This window comes from Peromyscus eremicus, chromosome 4 (genome assembly GCF_949786415.1).
Source record: "Peromyscus eremicus chromosome 4, PerEre_H2_v1, whole genome shotgun sequence".
NCBI classification, from domain to species: Eukaryota; Metazoa; Chordata; class Mammalia; order Rodentia; family Cricetidae; genus Peromyscus; species Peromyscus eremicus.
Genome location: NC_081419.1, coordinates 81274057 through 81289964, shown reverse-complemented (window position 1 = coordinate 81289964; position 15908 = coordinate 81274057). Strand labels below are relative to the sequence as shown.

General features: G+C 40.4%; 1 protein-coding gene across 1 annotated transcript in view; it reads right to left on the bottom strand.

Moving 5' to 3' along the window:
• Positions 1 to 15908, bottom strand: part of Dcdc1 (doublecortin domain containing 1) — a gene marked incomplete at its 5' end in the record, with an annotated part of 398886 nt that overhangs the window by 24852 nt on the left and 358126 nt on the right. Inside the window, 6 exons of the mRNA XM_059258913.1 lie at positions 582 to 713; positions 3943 to 4144; positions 6057 to 6260; positions 7620 to 7802; positions 10306 to 10473; positions 12547 to 12640. Coding sequence (XP_059114896.1) covers positions 582 to 713; positions 3943 to 4144; positions 6057 to 6260; positions 7620 to 7802; positions 10306 to 10473; positions 12547 to 12640 — 983 coding nt within the window. The remainder of the gene's footprint in view (positions 1 to 581; positions 714 to 3942; positions 4145 to 6056; positions 6261 to 7619; positions 7803 to 10305; positions 10474 to 12546; positions 12641 to 15908) is intronic.

Genomic DNA, 15908 nt, shown 5'->3' with positions numbered 1-15908 from the left:
AGGGCTATTAAAAGAAACTTCGTTTGAAAGATGAGAAGGCTTAGGGCATTTTTGTATGCAATGGAGGTGGGCCAGGAAGGAGATCAAAACTGCTTTATTGTATAGATTTACCATATGCAATAGCCATATTTCATTTTCTGCTTCCACCAACTGTTTGGAGGTGATGAAAGCCTGGCTTGGGACCATTCATTTTTTTAAACATCTACCTACTGCCTAAAGGGTGCAATTCTTAAAAATGAAAATGTGCAGACAGGTCGTCCTCAGTGTGAATTAAACTCATTTGTTATTTTCTAATGGATACCATTATTCTCCGCCGTATAGACCAAGCATCTCTTTATCAACTAAATTAGACACTTCTCTGTGCAGAAAAATCCATTCCAGTAAGAGAAAAACAAGCCATTGTGCAAATATGTGCATACAGCTATCTTTGCAAGTGTATTAATTGACTGATTGGCTCTCTGCATAAATACAATATTATTATGTTGACATTATACACACTTAATTCATTTTCTCATGGCATAAAACTTACTTCTCCCTCTCTTTACATACGGTCTAGAAGTAAGCAGAAACAAAAACCTTACCATTTAGAGGCAGAAATGGCTCACCACAAGACACCCAAATGGCAATAGGACTTTTGAGGATCTGAGCAAGCAAAGATTTATCTATGCCCTCCAAACAATCCAATCTGTTTTCCATTTTTATTCTTGTGTTTTCTGGGAAACAAGCGACACATTTGCTCTTGTCAGTTAATAATGAATGAATATTCTTTATGGATTCATTTGTTCAGCCAAAGTATTTTCTTCTTCATTGATGACTTTCATAATTATTATCAAAATTGGAGCCAACACATACATTTAGTCAGAAACGTCATAGACAAAGATTTGAATATCCTCCCAAATACTTTAAAATGAAACAAACCTTTAAAAAGGAACTGACATACGTGGAGTTTGGTGCCATCCCTGGGCTGCAGCAGAGCTGAGGGATTTTAGCAGATATGTTCTGTCTGCTTTCTGACCAGTAAGCACGATGCTGAATTTTGACAGTGATTTCTTTAAAGTTCTTCTGTGGAAATTAATGGCATAATACCAAAACTCAGCTCCATACAGGAGCAGACCACGAATGGTCCTGCCTTGCCTTGGGATATGTTTTAGAATATGGGAGAAGCAGGGATGTCATCGAAAAGACATCCTTCTGATAGTTTTGATGAGTGCATTTATTCTGTCCTTCCAAAAAGATTTTTAAAAAGAATTGGAAAGAAATGAATTTGAGGTGAATATTCTTTTAAACATCAAGTAGAGGCAGAGCCATGTGCTTTGAAAATCATCCAGACACTAAATGTTCAAATCATTGCTTCTTAAAACTCATGGGAAAATCAAATAATATAATGTACACAGTTATAATAAATAAAAGTCATGAATGTTTGATAGATACCAGCCAAGCACTAGCCTAATATATGTTTATATTCATAAAGACCAAATACAAATTATGTGGAAGGAATATGAAATATGTATTCAAGTAAATATGTACATACATATGCATATATGTGCATATTTATACATTTATGTTTTGAATGTGTCCATTCATAAATTCAAGTAGAGAAAATTTATGGTCAACATGATGTTACTAAGAGGTAGGATTCTTTCATTGACTTATTTATTCATTTATATGGTATATGCATGTGTTTAGGCATGATTATCTGTGTAGGTACATGTGGCTGTCTGAGATTGGTTTGGGAATGTCATTCTCTATCATTTTCCATCTTAATTTTGAAACAGAGTCTCTCATTGAACTTGGTGATTACTCTTTCATTAGGCTGGCTGGCCAGAAAGGCCCCAGAATCTACCTGTCCACACCTCCCAGCCCTAAGGTTACAGATGTGTACCACTATGCCGAGCTGTTTTACATGGGCGCTGAGGATCTGAACTCAGGTTCTCATGCTTGCACAGCAGGCATTTTACCCACTGAGCCATCTCCCCAGCCCTGAGATAGGGTTTTTAAAAAGACCATTAAGTTGTCAGAGCTCCTCTTCTTGTGACTGGAACTAAGGCCCTTCTAAAGGAGACGTCACACTGCTTTTTGGCTTTCCTGTCTATCAGCTTTCTGTCATGTGACAACCCAGCACTTCTTCCCTATGGAAGATGCAGATTTTGATCTTACCAATGAACCAAACCCTGCTAGTGCCTAGATGTGAACTTCCCAGTTTCTGCGAAAAGCGTATTTTGGTTTTAGAATTGACTTGTCTATTGGAAAAGAATGTTTCCAGCATTGCATTGCACAAAGAAACAACACAGGCAAATACGTGGGTAATTTGCTTCAGTGAAGGGTTCAAGATAACCCGAACTGAGTGAGCAATTACATTGGGGCTGGAAGTTCACTTAGTTTTTATTCTGACTCAGGTGGTGACTGTGTCTTTCCCTGTTGGTGGAAGCTAGACCTCACCAACTGGTCACTTCATTGCTGTGCAAAAAGGAAGAGTGTGGTCAAGTCTCAGAATGTCTGACATCCAGAAGCGGGCAAACAGGAACATACTAAGGTTTCACAAAATGGGAGAGATTTTTGGACTATTGGTAGGTCAGCCATCTCTGATGGAACAAAATGTTTCTCACACTGTAGTGTTCTACTATACTAGAACAAGAAGGAAGAAAACAAAAATCACAAGCAGATGCATTCTGTTGTGAACAAAAGTTCCTGAATAGAAACCAGGTCTACAGAGATGGACTGACTAATTAGAATTTCAGTACTGTGGAGAGATTGGGAAGTTGCAGGTCCAGAGGGTAACTATCTTATCTTGGGCTGGTTCCAGACCTCCAGAACAGCCATTCCTCACCTGCCTGTGTCTGAACTAACATCTTGTGGATAGTAGCTAAAAACATTCTAAGACCCATTAACAGACCAGACCACTAGCTTCCACCAATACAAAAGTGAAGAATACCATCAGAAAGTATCTTGGGTTTGTAAAAAAGTTTCCTCCGTTTCACTGTACCTGCCTCTCTGGTGTACCCATCAATGTATTTTAAACTTACCTTGACTTATGACTTTCCTTGTTCTGTGAAACTATAAAACTGCTTCCATGGTGGAGCATGGAATTTGGGGTAACATAAATCTGTGTCCCCTAGCTATGGTTACTCAAAATGGCTCCAGAATAAACTGTCTCTATTCCCTTTAAGCTAAGTTTTTCTGAGGTTTTCATCTTGTTTTTTGTTTTATCAACACTATAAGTCTGTAAGGAAAGTGATTATTGGCATGTCTAGTCACAAATGAGAGAACCGAGGTAGAGATGGGGTCAAGAACTTGGCCAGTCATTCAGCTGTAGTTGGCAAGTCTGGGATTTGAATCCTGATCTTCTGACTCCCACACCAAAGTCCCACACCTCTAAACCGTGGCATTCAGGACAGGGGTGGAGAAAGCTCACACTGCTGTGTCACAGCCGCCAAGAAATGGGCATCCACCGGAGTGTCTAGTGTTTCACAGAAGCAGTGGGAGCAGCGAGGCCAGGGAGGGGAAGCAGAGCCAGGAAAGGTGCAGAGAGGGAGACCATCCCTTCAACAGCAGGGAGAGGCTGGCACTGGTCTAGCAACCATTTCTTCAGTCCCAGGGGATTTGGGTTTTGAATTTTAGAACAAAACATGTCAGTGCTTTACAAAGTAGTTAAGTTGCCTGCTGTTGTTAATTTTATGAACTGGTTTATTGTTTCAGTTCTAAAACTGGAATATATATTATTTATTTATTTATTTATTTATTTATTTATTTATTTATTTATTTATTTACCTACTAAGAAAGGTAAGGACACTATGAGAATCTCACTGATACTCTCTGAACCACTTACAAAAGTCACTGGCTATAATTTTGAAATTCTTGCTGTGGTGACTGGATGAACTATATTTAATGTTTTGATAATATAGCATACATAGAACCAACTGATGTCTGTAGAAGTTAACTAACCTTCTGTATCTTGAACAGCTATCTCTTCTGTCCCAACAGAGTCTGTGCTTCTCTCTTGCTCCTTAGGGTCTCTCTGGATAAGGGCTTCATCTATAGCCCACAGAACCAAGCCACGCAAGGTGAGGATGCTGCTTCCGTCTCTGGTGTAGACTTTGGAGGCTGCTCTAGCGAGTCCAAGTCGTTGTGTGCATTCTGCAAGAAGCTACATCACACAAGTTACAAAAAACCGATGGGAGGCGCTTGAGAGGTGGCCCGGCAGTTACAAGCACTTGCTGCTTTTGAAAGAACCCAGGTTCTGTTCCTAGCACCCACATGATGGCTTATACCTGCAGATAACTCCAGTTCCAGGAGATCCAGTGCCCTCTTGTGACAACTGAGGGTACCAGGCATGCATAAAGTGCACTTACATAAAGGCAGAGCACATAAAAATAAAAATAAATAATTTTTAAAAACCATTAACAGGAAATAATAATGACAATTGAAATTATAACAAGTTGTCTGCCATTGTAGAAATCTAAAAAAAAGTCCTTTATTTTTAGAAAACAGACACTGAATAACTGTTGATGTAGATTTTTGATTACAGGCATTTTTTTATGTCTGTGTTCTCTGATTTAACATGAGTCAAACCTTCAGCTCTAGAGCTGAAGCCCAGCAGCTTATATATGCTGATATGTTTTCCCATGAGACAGTCTTACTTAAAGTGTGTAAGTTAGAAATCGCCCTCCTTTTCGTTATACTCTAAGATATAAAGTTGTAATACTGCAAATTGGTAAACAGTTTCAAATAAATGAATAGTTAATTTTCTAACCCAAACTGTCACACATTATCACCTCCATTTTGCACATGGGAAAACAAATCTAAAAGCTGGCCTTGCAAGCCAACAAGATGGCCCAGAGGCTTAGAGAGCTTGCTGCTCACCTGACGGCCCAGTTCAAGCTCTGCCACCCATGTAGTGGGAGGAAGGAACCACCTCCCTCAGAGGGCCCTTTAGCTTCCCCAAGTGCACGGCGGCACAAGTGTGGTACATGCATGCATGTGAGTGCACACACAACCCTCTCCCGCCCCCCTCACCACCAAATAAAAGTGTAAAAACCAAATCAGACAAAAAAACAAAGCAGACAACAGAGAGAGAGGGAGGGAGGCTAGCCTGTAGCGGCGGGTAAACCTTGGGTTAACTTCTGTAGTTTGCTTTGTCTGGTGAGCAACACTTTCGTCTTTGAACAGATTTATTTTTGTTTTTAGTTGTGTTTATGATTGTCCATCTCTGTGTGCACATGAGTGCAGATGCCCCGGGAGGCCAGAAGAGGCTGTCAGATTCTGGGGAGCTGGAGTTTCATTCAGACTGCTGTGAGCTACCAGATATAGGTGTGGGGGCCAAACCATGTCCTCTGCAAGAGTAGGAGGTACTCAGAAAGGTTGAGCCACCTCTCCAGACCGGAACAGCAATATCTTAATAAGAAAAACCAGTTGTTTCCAAGCCCAGAGGTGTGTGAACAGGAAGGGGTGGGAGGAGTTGGCATACCCCATACTGTATTTAATCTTACCTATAAAATGGGTTATTAAAAGTATTGGGCAGGTTGTTGAGTCAGGAGTATCACTTTGGGGGCTCTCCTGTCATGACTACACAGCTTCCAAGGCAATCACATAGTCTCTAATAACTTAAGCCCCCCTTAATTTAAAAGTGAAGTGAAAGACCTTGTCAACAAAGATGTGTTCAGATGCTCTGAATGCCAAATGAGGGGGCATTACAAAAGAAACAAACAAACAAAAAACATTCAGGTGATATGCAACTTGCAGTGCATGGAAAACAACGAGGAAAAGGACATGCTGTCTATCATGAGGCGAAGACAGCCTGGTCGCTCCATTCTCCCTCTGCCTTTACATCTTGGGCCCCTTGAAAACCAAGGCATTGATTTCTCACTGTTTCTACCCTTATATTCAGAGGAAAACAATCAGAAAGAATGCCTCTAGGAAAATAGAGATCTTGATCTCATCAGCTTATGGTGGCTATAGACAGGGCTGCTGGTTGCTCAGTTTTGAGGTACTTCTTGTCGGGAATCACCACCACCATTACCTCTAAGGACACACACAGCATTTTAGCCCTAACTACTTACCCCATGGAATGTTCCAGCCACGATTAACTTCCCATTCCGATATCCTTCCCCATTTTTGTATGCAATGATTTTCACTGCCTGTTGATATGAAGCTACCACACCACTGTGAGATGCAGTGCCTGAGCGTGTCTTCATCCACAAAGAGGACAGACGCTCTTCATAATATCTTAGAGTGTTTTCAGCTTCATAAGAAGATAAATCAGCCTGGTTTGTTTAAAAAAAATGAATGTTTACACAAATTGTGTTATTTCTGCTCTGTTATCTTGGCATATCTCTACTCCCCATTTAAAGTCTGCACGTGTGTGTATGTGGGTGGACCTACACTTTACAGTGTCTTCTTCATGTCCTATAGATACTTGTGTGGAGGAGGAAGAGGGTTGGCTCAGAATTCCTCAGTTCTCTTTCTAGTGCTCTCACTGACTTTTTAGCAGTTGCTCTGTCTTTCTGGTTTGCTCTGGTTTTCCTTAAATGTTGCTGTATGTTTGTTTGGGTTTGGGGTAGGTCATAAGAAAGGATGGAGAAGAAAGGATGTCAGGACCAAAGAGAACCTGGGATTGAAGTAAGGGGATATGAACGCTACAGATACTTTCTTATTGAGCACCTCTAGAAGGAGGCCATCCATTGGTGGAAGATGAGTGAGGAGGGCAAGAAGGTGCAGAGCACCCCTTGGAAAGCTTTCCCCAATGTCCTGACCTAGGAGCCTGCCCAGGCGGACAGGCTCTGAATAAACGACTCTAACAGAGAGGAGTCCTTCCCAGTTACCTCTGCAAAACCAGATCCTGTCAGGCTTCCCAGAGCTCTGCTCTCCTTGTCCTTCCAAGTTACCCCTTGGGTTGAGTTCACTGCAACCTGTCACTGCCCACCTCTAGCATAAGTCAGGATTGGGAGACAGAGGAGCGAGGTCTGGAGACAGGCAGGTGACCCCGGAGGGGCACACTAGGCCGGCAGGTCGCCGTATTTTAGGATTACTTCCTTTTTATTCTGCTGTTTAACACCCCACCACCACCACCACCAAGTTCTTTACACTGCTCAACTAGAAGGGAAGGAGTATCTTCTTTTTAAATTAAATTAATTTAAATTCATTTTAAATTAAGGTCACAGAAGGTGGCAGTTAGTCCCCTCACCACCCCCAGGGGTTCTAGATGGTATTAGGCATGGATGCATGAATTCAGTCACCTAGCCTGAACTGTTACTAACAGCAACATGTCAAATTGTCCCCGAAATGCACCATACACATACAAAAGGAGCTTTCCTCGTTGATGTAGGGCGAATGCTGCTGTGCCAAGTAAAGATTCGTGGTTACTTCCCGACCTAAAAGCTACACAAAGAGACAGGAAGATTGTAGCAAGTGCCCAATTAACTTCCAAGGCTGCACAGAGCTGCTTAAAGACAATGCCATTTAAATTCCAATGAGGAAAAAGAAATCAATGCTGGCAGGACAGGAAGGTGCATCCGAGGAAGATGATAGGGATGAGTAGAGATGAACCTGAATGTAATCTAAACGCATCCAAGTTTCCAAGTCGTTGCCACATGGGTGGTAGCAGCGCTCAGCCGGGTAAGTACCTTGGCAATGCTGATGACCTTGAAAGGCCTTCGTGGCAAGGACGTCTGCTCGGAGCCGGAGACACAGAAGAACAGAGCATTGGGAAGCAGCTGTTTCAGTCCCTTCTCTGCCCTCATGCACCTTCCGCAAGCCAGGCAAAGCATCATTTTTTTCTTTCCATCAGGTGAGAGGTAACAGTAACCCTAAAACAGGGGGAAAGATGCTTCCACATGGGTGCTTCTAAACCGTAACAGCATTTTTACAGAACTCTTCACAGCATGAGGAAAGCACATTTGTTGTCATCAAATGTAAATTTAAAGTCACAACCCAAATGCATTATTATGTTTCCTAATAATTAATTTTTTACATTTATTTACTTATTCGGTGTGTGTATGCTGGGGGCAGGGCACACATGGGTGGAAGTCAGAGGACACCTTGCAGGAGTTGGTTCTCTCCTTCCATCATGTGGGTTACAGGGACTGAACTCAGGTCTTCAGGCCTAGGAGCAAGTGCCTTCTCTGCTGAGCTATCCCACCAGCCCCAGTAGTAAAAAAATTTGAGTCTTCCTTCACTCTGTAATGACTATTCAATCTGGGAACCCTAACTTCTATACAGAATCAAGATTTCTTTGAAGAATGACTGGTGCCTCCTCAGTGACAGGAAAACTACAATATAACATCTTGTGTAAAAGGGACATCTTGCTGTGCGTAGAATCTAATCGACCCTGGAGTTAAGGACTAATATTGAAAGGATGCAGGAGCCGAAATGAAGTGTCCCAGCTGGCTCAAAGAAGGGCAATTTGAGACTAGAAAGAATGAAAATGCAAACAGTTGGACTGGGTTTGAGTACTCCCAGGAGTTCATACCAAGGCTATCAATACAAGTAAGAATGAAATGGGAGTGGGACCTCATTTGACATCATCCGAAATTAATTATGGTTGGTAGGTATTGACTTGAAAACTAACCATTGTGGCTGTTGGTATAGCAAATTATTTCTAAAGATGGCTATAATAAAACCATTCCAATCTTGTTTGTGTGCCATTTTGACTGGTGGCATTACTGCCCCTCTGGTCAGGAGGTGCAGTGTTTTTCTCCTTATCTCCTCTCTGAACTACTTACAGGTTGATCGATGTTTTCTTCACTGACAGATGACGTGCAAAGGCCAGAGGAATTTGCTGCTGTGATTTCCTTATCCAGGGCAGTGCTGTAAAAAGCTATCCTTGACATTGGCCCAATGACAACAGAGTAAGAGGCAAGCAGGTGCACGAGAGGAGCGTGTGCAGCAGGGCCGGGGCTCCACAGCTGCAGGTGGAACCCTGAGGGTCACACTGAACTCACATGAACCAAGCTTCTCGAGAGGAGGAGCAGTTGGAGAGTCAATGCCTGCAACCACTACGCATGTGAGAGACTGCATCTTGCACTATCTAGTCCTCATACTGCTAAAACAACTACAAGATGACTATAGTTACTTTAGAAGCCCTTGTCAAGACCAGCAAAGCTGCCCGGCAGAGCTCAGCCCAAATTGTCACCTCACAGGGAATTTTTTTTCCAGTTGAGGTGCTGTTATAACAGACAAGTGGACATGCAAGAAAGAATCAGGTATTTACTCTGCCTTTCCTTTCAAACTGTATTTTTGGCTAGTGAAATATCTATTTAGTGAGGTAATAGTCTTATTAAATCTTTAGCTAATTGATGTGGAGAAAACGGTATAATCAGATAAAACTGACTGATATGAAGCACAATGATGACATTAGATGAATAGACATTGAGGAATTTCCAAATATGGGGACAAGAAGAAATTACTTCAAACTACTAAATGCATCATTAAAAACAGGAAACCCATATGTAGGCTTCAGAGACCTACGCATATGAAACACACATGGAAATCCATGAAGGTGCTGCAGAAAATGGTGAGCATAGGTCTAATGATGATTCTAATGTGCATCCTATTTACAGGAATCATGGAGAAAGAGAAGCAAGTCAGATGATGATACAAGAAAGCAAACCCAAATGCTGACTGTGGACCAGGCTGTGAACATGATCCCACCTGAGTGCCTGCTTTGAGTCTTGACTTAAACTGACAAACAATAAAAAGGAATTTTTAGAACAACCTAGAAAGTTTGATTAAAAATTAGTTTACTATATTGCCAAAACATCATTGTTCATTTAATTAATCATGACAATGGCACAATATTTTATGTCAAAAATGTTCAGAATTATAAAATTGTATGCTTAACTTAGAGGTAAAATCATATCAAATCTGGGATTAGCAAAAGTCACCAAATCTTAATGACTACTGACATACGTGATGGGTAAATCAAGATTCACTGCACCAGTGGCTGCTTTAGAATATGTACGAAATTTTCCACAATAGAACAAGTAGTTTTAGATAGAGTACATAACTTATTTTACTTTTCATAATTTCCTTTCATACTTTCCTATTTAGAATCCCAGAGTATAAGTGATTTCATAAAAAATTAGTATTTATGCCAGACATTGTGGTGCACACCTGTGTTCCCACCCTTGGAGGCTGAGACAGGAGGATTGCAAGTCAGAAGCTAGCTTGGCCTTTGTAGCAAGACCTTGTCTGAAACAAACACATTAGTGTTTATCCTGTATGAATTTAAGCTTTCCCACTGAGGAAAACGTCTTCCTTTATTAAATGACCCTATTTTTCTTTCATCTTGGGGAAGAAGGAACTACTTACAGGTTGATCGATGTTTTCTTTAGTGACAGATGACGTGCAAAGGCCAGAGGAATTCGCCACTGTGATTTCCTTATCCAGGGCAGTGCTGTAAAGGGCTCTGAATGCTCTCTGACTTTCCATGTAGAGCCACTTTTGATTAGCGGCCCCATTGCTGTGTGGCTTGTATTTCTAAGAAAGGAGAGTGACAAAATGTGGACTCCAGTAGACAGGTGAGTTTCTAAGATGGCATAGCAGGCATTTTTTTATTGTATAAATTTAGAAATACAGACAATTACTCCTAAATTACTGTAAATGATGATTACTATCGATATTTAGGGATTACATACATAATTTAATAACATTAAACGTATTTGATTCACAAAACCAGTAAAAATTAAAATTTTGTAATTACACTATTTTGTGATTTTTTTTCTGACATTTTAAAAGGATGTTAGTCATTTCTTCTTAGAAAAAAATATGCTTGGGAAATTCCTAAATATTTGAACCTGCGGGGCTTTTTTTAAAACATTCCCTCTAATAAATAAGACAACAGAATATATACACAAGTGTGTGTGTGTGTGTGTGTGTGTGTGTGTGTGTGTGTGTGCATGTGTGTGTGTGTGTGTGTGTGTGTGTGTGTGTGTGAATTTATGAAAAAGTTTTAGAAAAACTTCTAGAAGGATCATTGATTAAGGTCATTTAAAAGATTATGATATTGATCAAGAAAGCATTTTTTAGAATGATTATTTGACTGTCTCTTTTCCCAATTTGTTGACATTTCAATGTTTATTTGACTGATATTCAAGGAAGTAGGTTTTTTTTAATTCAGCTAAATACACCACAGAAACAGGACATACGTATTTTAATTCTATCATTTATATTGTTATAAAATGTGATTTTGTTATGTAATTATAGCATTGTTGAGTTATCTCAAGTGTAAGTAAAAAGACATAAGCTGACAGGTTAGTTCTGGGAAAGCATATCATGATGTCATGAGGAATTTTATAATTATAATAACTACTGTACCTGGTAAGAGACAACAGCAAAGATGTTCTTAGCACTAAGACAACGAGCTCCCTCCAAGATTTAGAGAACCAAAGGCTAAATTCTCAAGTAACAAGAAAGGGTCTAGAAGCATTAACCCAGAGTGGGTCCTTTCCACTTACAAATACATGAATGTTTTCTCACAAACTTATTATTTAATACATAAAAATAGAAGCACTAGTAATGAAAAGATACCTTGAAAGTTAATCCAAATTACCTTATGATTAAGCTTATTCCTTATTAAAGTAAGACACATTAGGGGTGATATTAATATCTGCAAATGTTATGAAAATGATTAAGGAACCAAACGTCCAGCCACATGAGGTTTGCCCTCACTGTGGCCTGTGTTGAAGAGGCACTTTATAGGAAACTTGAAATGTTACGTGTGTTTCTTCAGTATAAATGTCGAGTTCTTATTTATCATGAGGACAGAGGACTTAATTAAGCAAGCTTCAGAATCTGCCCAGATTGCCGTGTCCTGATTTGGGACTCCAAACTGCAAAACAAGTTTCTTCACTAAAAACATGGAATAAAACAAATGTTATTTGGAGATAATTATTCTGTTCCATGGAAACTAGGGTGGAGCTTACAGACGGTGGATGCAGAGCTGGGAGTTCCTAAGCTGTCTCCTGGTCTATCAAGGAAAATCACACATCCATTTATAAATGTTTGGTTAGAAGGAAGGATGACAGAAAAGAGCTTCCTGGGTCTTTGCCTCAAACTCAAATGAAGCCTGCATTACAGGTACTGCAAGTGAGTTTCTTAATAGAATGACCACTAGTAATTCTAGTGGGGAGGGGGGGTCATGACCTCCCAAAAGACTGATAAGGTCTTTTCCTCTGGTATCCAGGGGGCCTTGCCTGTGCTCCTCATCTATGAGTCTAGGTGCACCAAAGAGCCATCACCCCCTGAGTTTGCGAGCTCCATGAACTCTGTTGGGACAGTTTCTCATGCTTGCCTGTGTGCGGCTGTAGTAACTGCCCCCACTCTTGACTACCAGCATGCCTACAATCACCATTGGTCAGAATGAACCAAACAGAGGTATCTCGGTGTGCTCAATTTAAAGTCTAGGCAGAGTATTACAAAAAGTATTTTAACAGTGACATTCGAAATAACGTTTTATGACAGCTATTCCTTTGCTCTGTAACAAAGAGGCCCAGGGCCTCCCTGCAGCTTCATGAAAGGGCATGGCTTCTTGTTGGCCTGTGCATAACTTACCTGAATGATAACTGGATAGCCATGGGCTTCATTTTGAGCCTTCGTCATAGACACTGCCAGCACTAGGTCGGGGTTACTCACCAGGTGAAAGGTCCTTAAGAAGACAGAATTAGTCCCAGTATGTAATATACTGTGGTTAGTATAAATGGAATTGCTATACCTTTCTGCTATGAAGAAACCCAAGTTTCTTTAGGTTTCACCAGCTTATCAGAACAAATAAGTTATGATAGTCTGATATGGATATTATCAAATATCCATTATAATAATTTATACAGAATATAAATAATAGTTTGTGTTTTTATCATAGTTTAATTATTCATCATAATCTATTTCCCCTGTTTAAATCATGGTGTGGTTTCTGTCTCTGTATTATACCCACATTGATATATCTTTATTGCCCATGTTACTGTTATTGAGAAGCAGTGAAGATGATGAAGTGGATTTTACAGTTATGCTGCATGGGATGGAATACTGAGTCCATCTCTTAGTATTGCATAGTATTAGCAACTCACTGTTTCAATTTACCCATCTGTATATTGGAATAATGCACATCCTGTGGAAGCTGAACGAGTTAATACATATAAAAGTAAGTATTATAAGGGATATCATTAGTTATAATTATGCATTGCTGTGGCTTTTAAAAGTATTTTACTGGGGCTAGATTGATAGTTCAGCAGTCAAGAGCACATACTTCTCTTACTCAAGTTCTGTTCCCAGTGCCCACACTGACCCACAACCACCTGCAACTTCAGTCCCAGGAGCTCTGAGCACCTTGTCTGACCTCCACAGGTACCTGCACCTATGTGCACATACCTACTCACAGAGAGACACACATAATGAATAAAATAAATCTTAGTATATATTTTCCATTAAATTCTCGTGTTTCCAAAGGTGATTTCCCCAAAGCTCGAGATATATGTTGAAAATTATAAAGATCTTACTTTGTGTGCCTGTGCATGCACATGTTTCTGTGTTTGTGCAAGCCTTGGAGGCTGGAAGAGGGAGTCAACCACCCTGGAGCTAGAGTTGTAAGCCATCAGATGTGGGTGCTAGGAACCAAACTCCAGTCTTCTGGAAAAGTGGAAGTGTTCTTAACTGCTTAGACATCTTTCTAGCACCTATGTTGATTTTTTAAAAAGATTAATCTATTTACTTTTATGTGTGCTTTGACTGCATGTATATATGTGCACTATTTGTATGCCTGGCACAGATGGAGGTCAGAAGAGTATCCCCTGAAACTGGAATTATAAATGATTGTAACCCACTGTGTGTGTGCTGGGACAGAACCAGCATCCTCTGGAAGAACAGCCAGTGCTTTTTAACAACATTCAAATGAATGTATGATTGTTGATTTTTTGCAGTGACCCACTGAGATGTCAAGATCACCTACCTCACTGTTCTACATTTTACTACCTAGAATAGATACATTTGAAACAATGATTTAAAGTTACGCTTATCTTGATAACATTGGGGTACATTGTTCCCACCTTGCTGTTTGGTATATAAGGGTTTCATGTGGAATTTCGGTATAAAGGGGCTGCATAAGCGCAAGTTTATGAATATCTATACCTATCTATCTATCTATCTATCTATCTATCTATCTATCTATCTATCTATCTATCTCTCTATCTCTCTGTCTCTCTGTCTATCTATCTATATACATATATATTGGTATATAGAGGCTTCATAAGCACAGGCTTCCATTGGACAAGAACTACTTCTTTGCTATTGGCAAACACCAATCAATAGTACTGTCAAAATGGGAAAAGACAAAAGCATTGTAACAGCCAACTCTTCCCACCAACTACCTCTCGTTGTCCCATGGCTTGACACGGGATGGTCTCAAGATGGCCAAGTTGTGGAATTCCAGAAGACTGAAGGAGACTTTGTGGAGTTCCAGAAGACTGAAGAAGACTTTGGTGTAACCCATGGCTAGAGTTTTCAAAAGCAGTGCTGCTCACAGCCCATAAGCTAACAGAGTTTAGGTAAATTTCTCTTGCTGTTTTTCTTTAACCACGCTCTGTGCTCCTTTCTCTCCAACACCCAGAAGAATCAATGACAGTGCTAAAGAGGACTCAGAACCACAGCTCTCTCACAATGACCGTGGACGCACTTCCAAGCTTGCTCAAGTCAGAGTCACATAGTTATTCCCTTATGTATACTCAGCTGCATTCCTTAGCTATGCCTGCATGCAGATCCAAGTATGAATATTGTGTTTTCTAGGGATTTCTGTATGTGTGAATATGTGTGTCTCTGTGTCTATATTTGTTTCTTGTGTTTTTACTTTGCCCTCTTTCCTCTGGGTAGTTTGTTTGTTTTATTCTGGTTTGTTTTTATCTTGTTTGTATTGCAAAGAGAAAGAAAGGGTGTGGATTTGGGTAGGTGGGGTGTCTGGGAGGAGTTAGTTGGGGGAGGGCAAACCATAATCAGAGTATATCATATGAAAAAATCTATTTTCAATTTAAAAAAGCAATCATGGGGACTTTATCACAATCCACAAGAACAAGGCAGAAAGATTCACTAAATATAGTATCTATCTTGGTAGCTCGAGGATGCTAGCTCCATAGGAACAGGAATCTGGATCTCTTCAGGTCTTTGCTAAAGTTCCATCCCTAAAACGATGCCTTCAGCAGCCTTTAGCTTTACTCTATGGTGGTCGAGATGCGGGTGCTATTCAGTTTTCCTAAGTTTGTTTAGACTTGCTTCGTATTCTAATATGTGGTCAGTTTTGAAGAAAGTCCCATGGGCTGCTGAGAAGATGCTGTATTCTTTAGTGTTTGGGTGGAATGCTCTGTAGAGGTCTGTTAGGTCCTTGATTTATGGTATTCTTTAACTCCAGAGTTTCTTTATTTAGTTTTTGACTGAATGACTGGTCTACTGGTGAGAGTGGGGAACTGGAGTCATTCACAATCACTGTGCCACGGTCAGTATGAATTTTAGATGTAATAACATTTTTCTTATGAAATTGGGTACCTTGCTTTTGAGTTTGTAAATGTGAAGGACAGTAACACCTTGGTGAATTTTTCCATTAATGAATAGTGTCGGCTGAATGAGTGAATTATGGTCCATGTAACTAGTCATTGCAGGAAGAAAAGCCTGTTCTCCTAGCTCCTCATTGCACAGACAGCAAAGCCCTGGTGGATGGAGGAAAGAAACACTCCTAGCAGCTCTGTCCAGCAAGTCACTCTCGGGCTGCCGAATGCACGACCAATGACTGTGCCTTGCTGTCTGTTGTACTCATTCTGGAAATGGCAGAGTAGAGCTAGCTCCTTTCCTGCCATGCCAGGATTGCTGATGCTGCCTCCTAAAGCTTATTCAATCTCCCTCAAAGCACAGAGCTCTCAGCCATGGGCAGTGCAGAT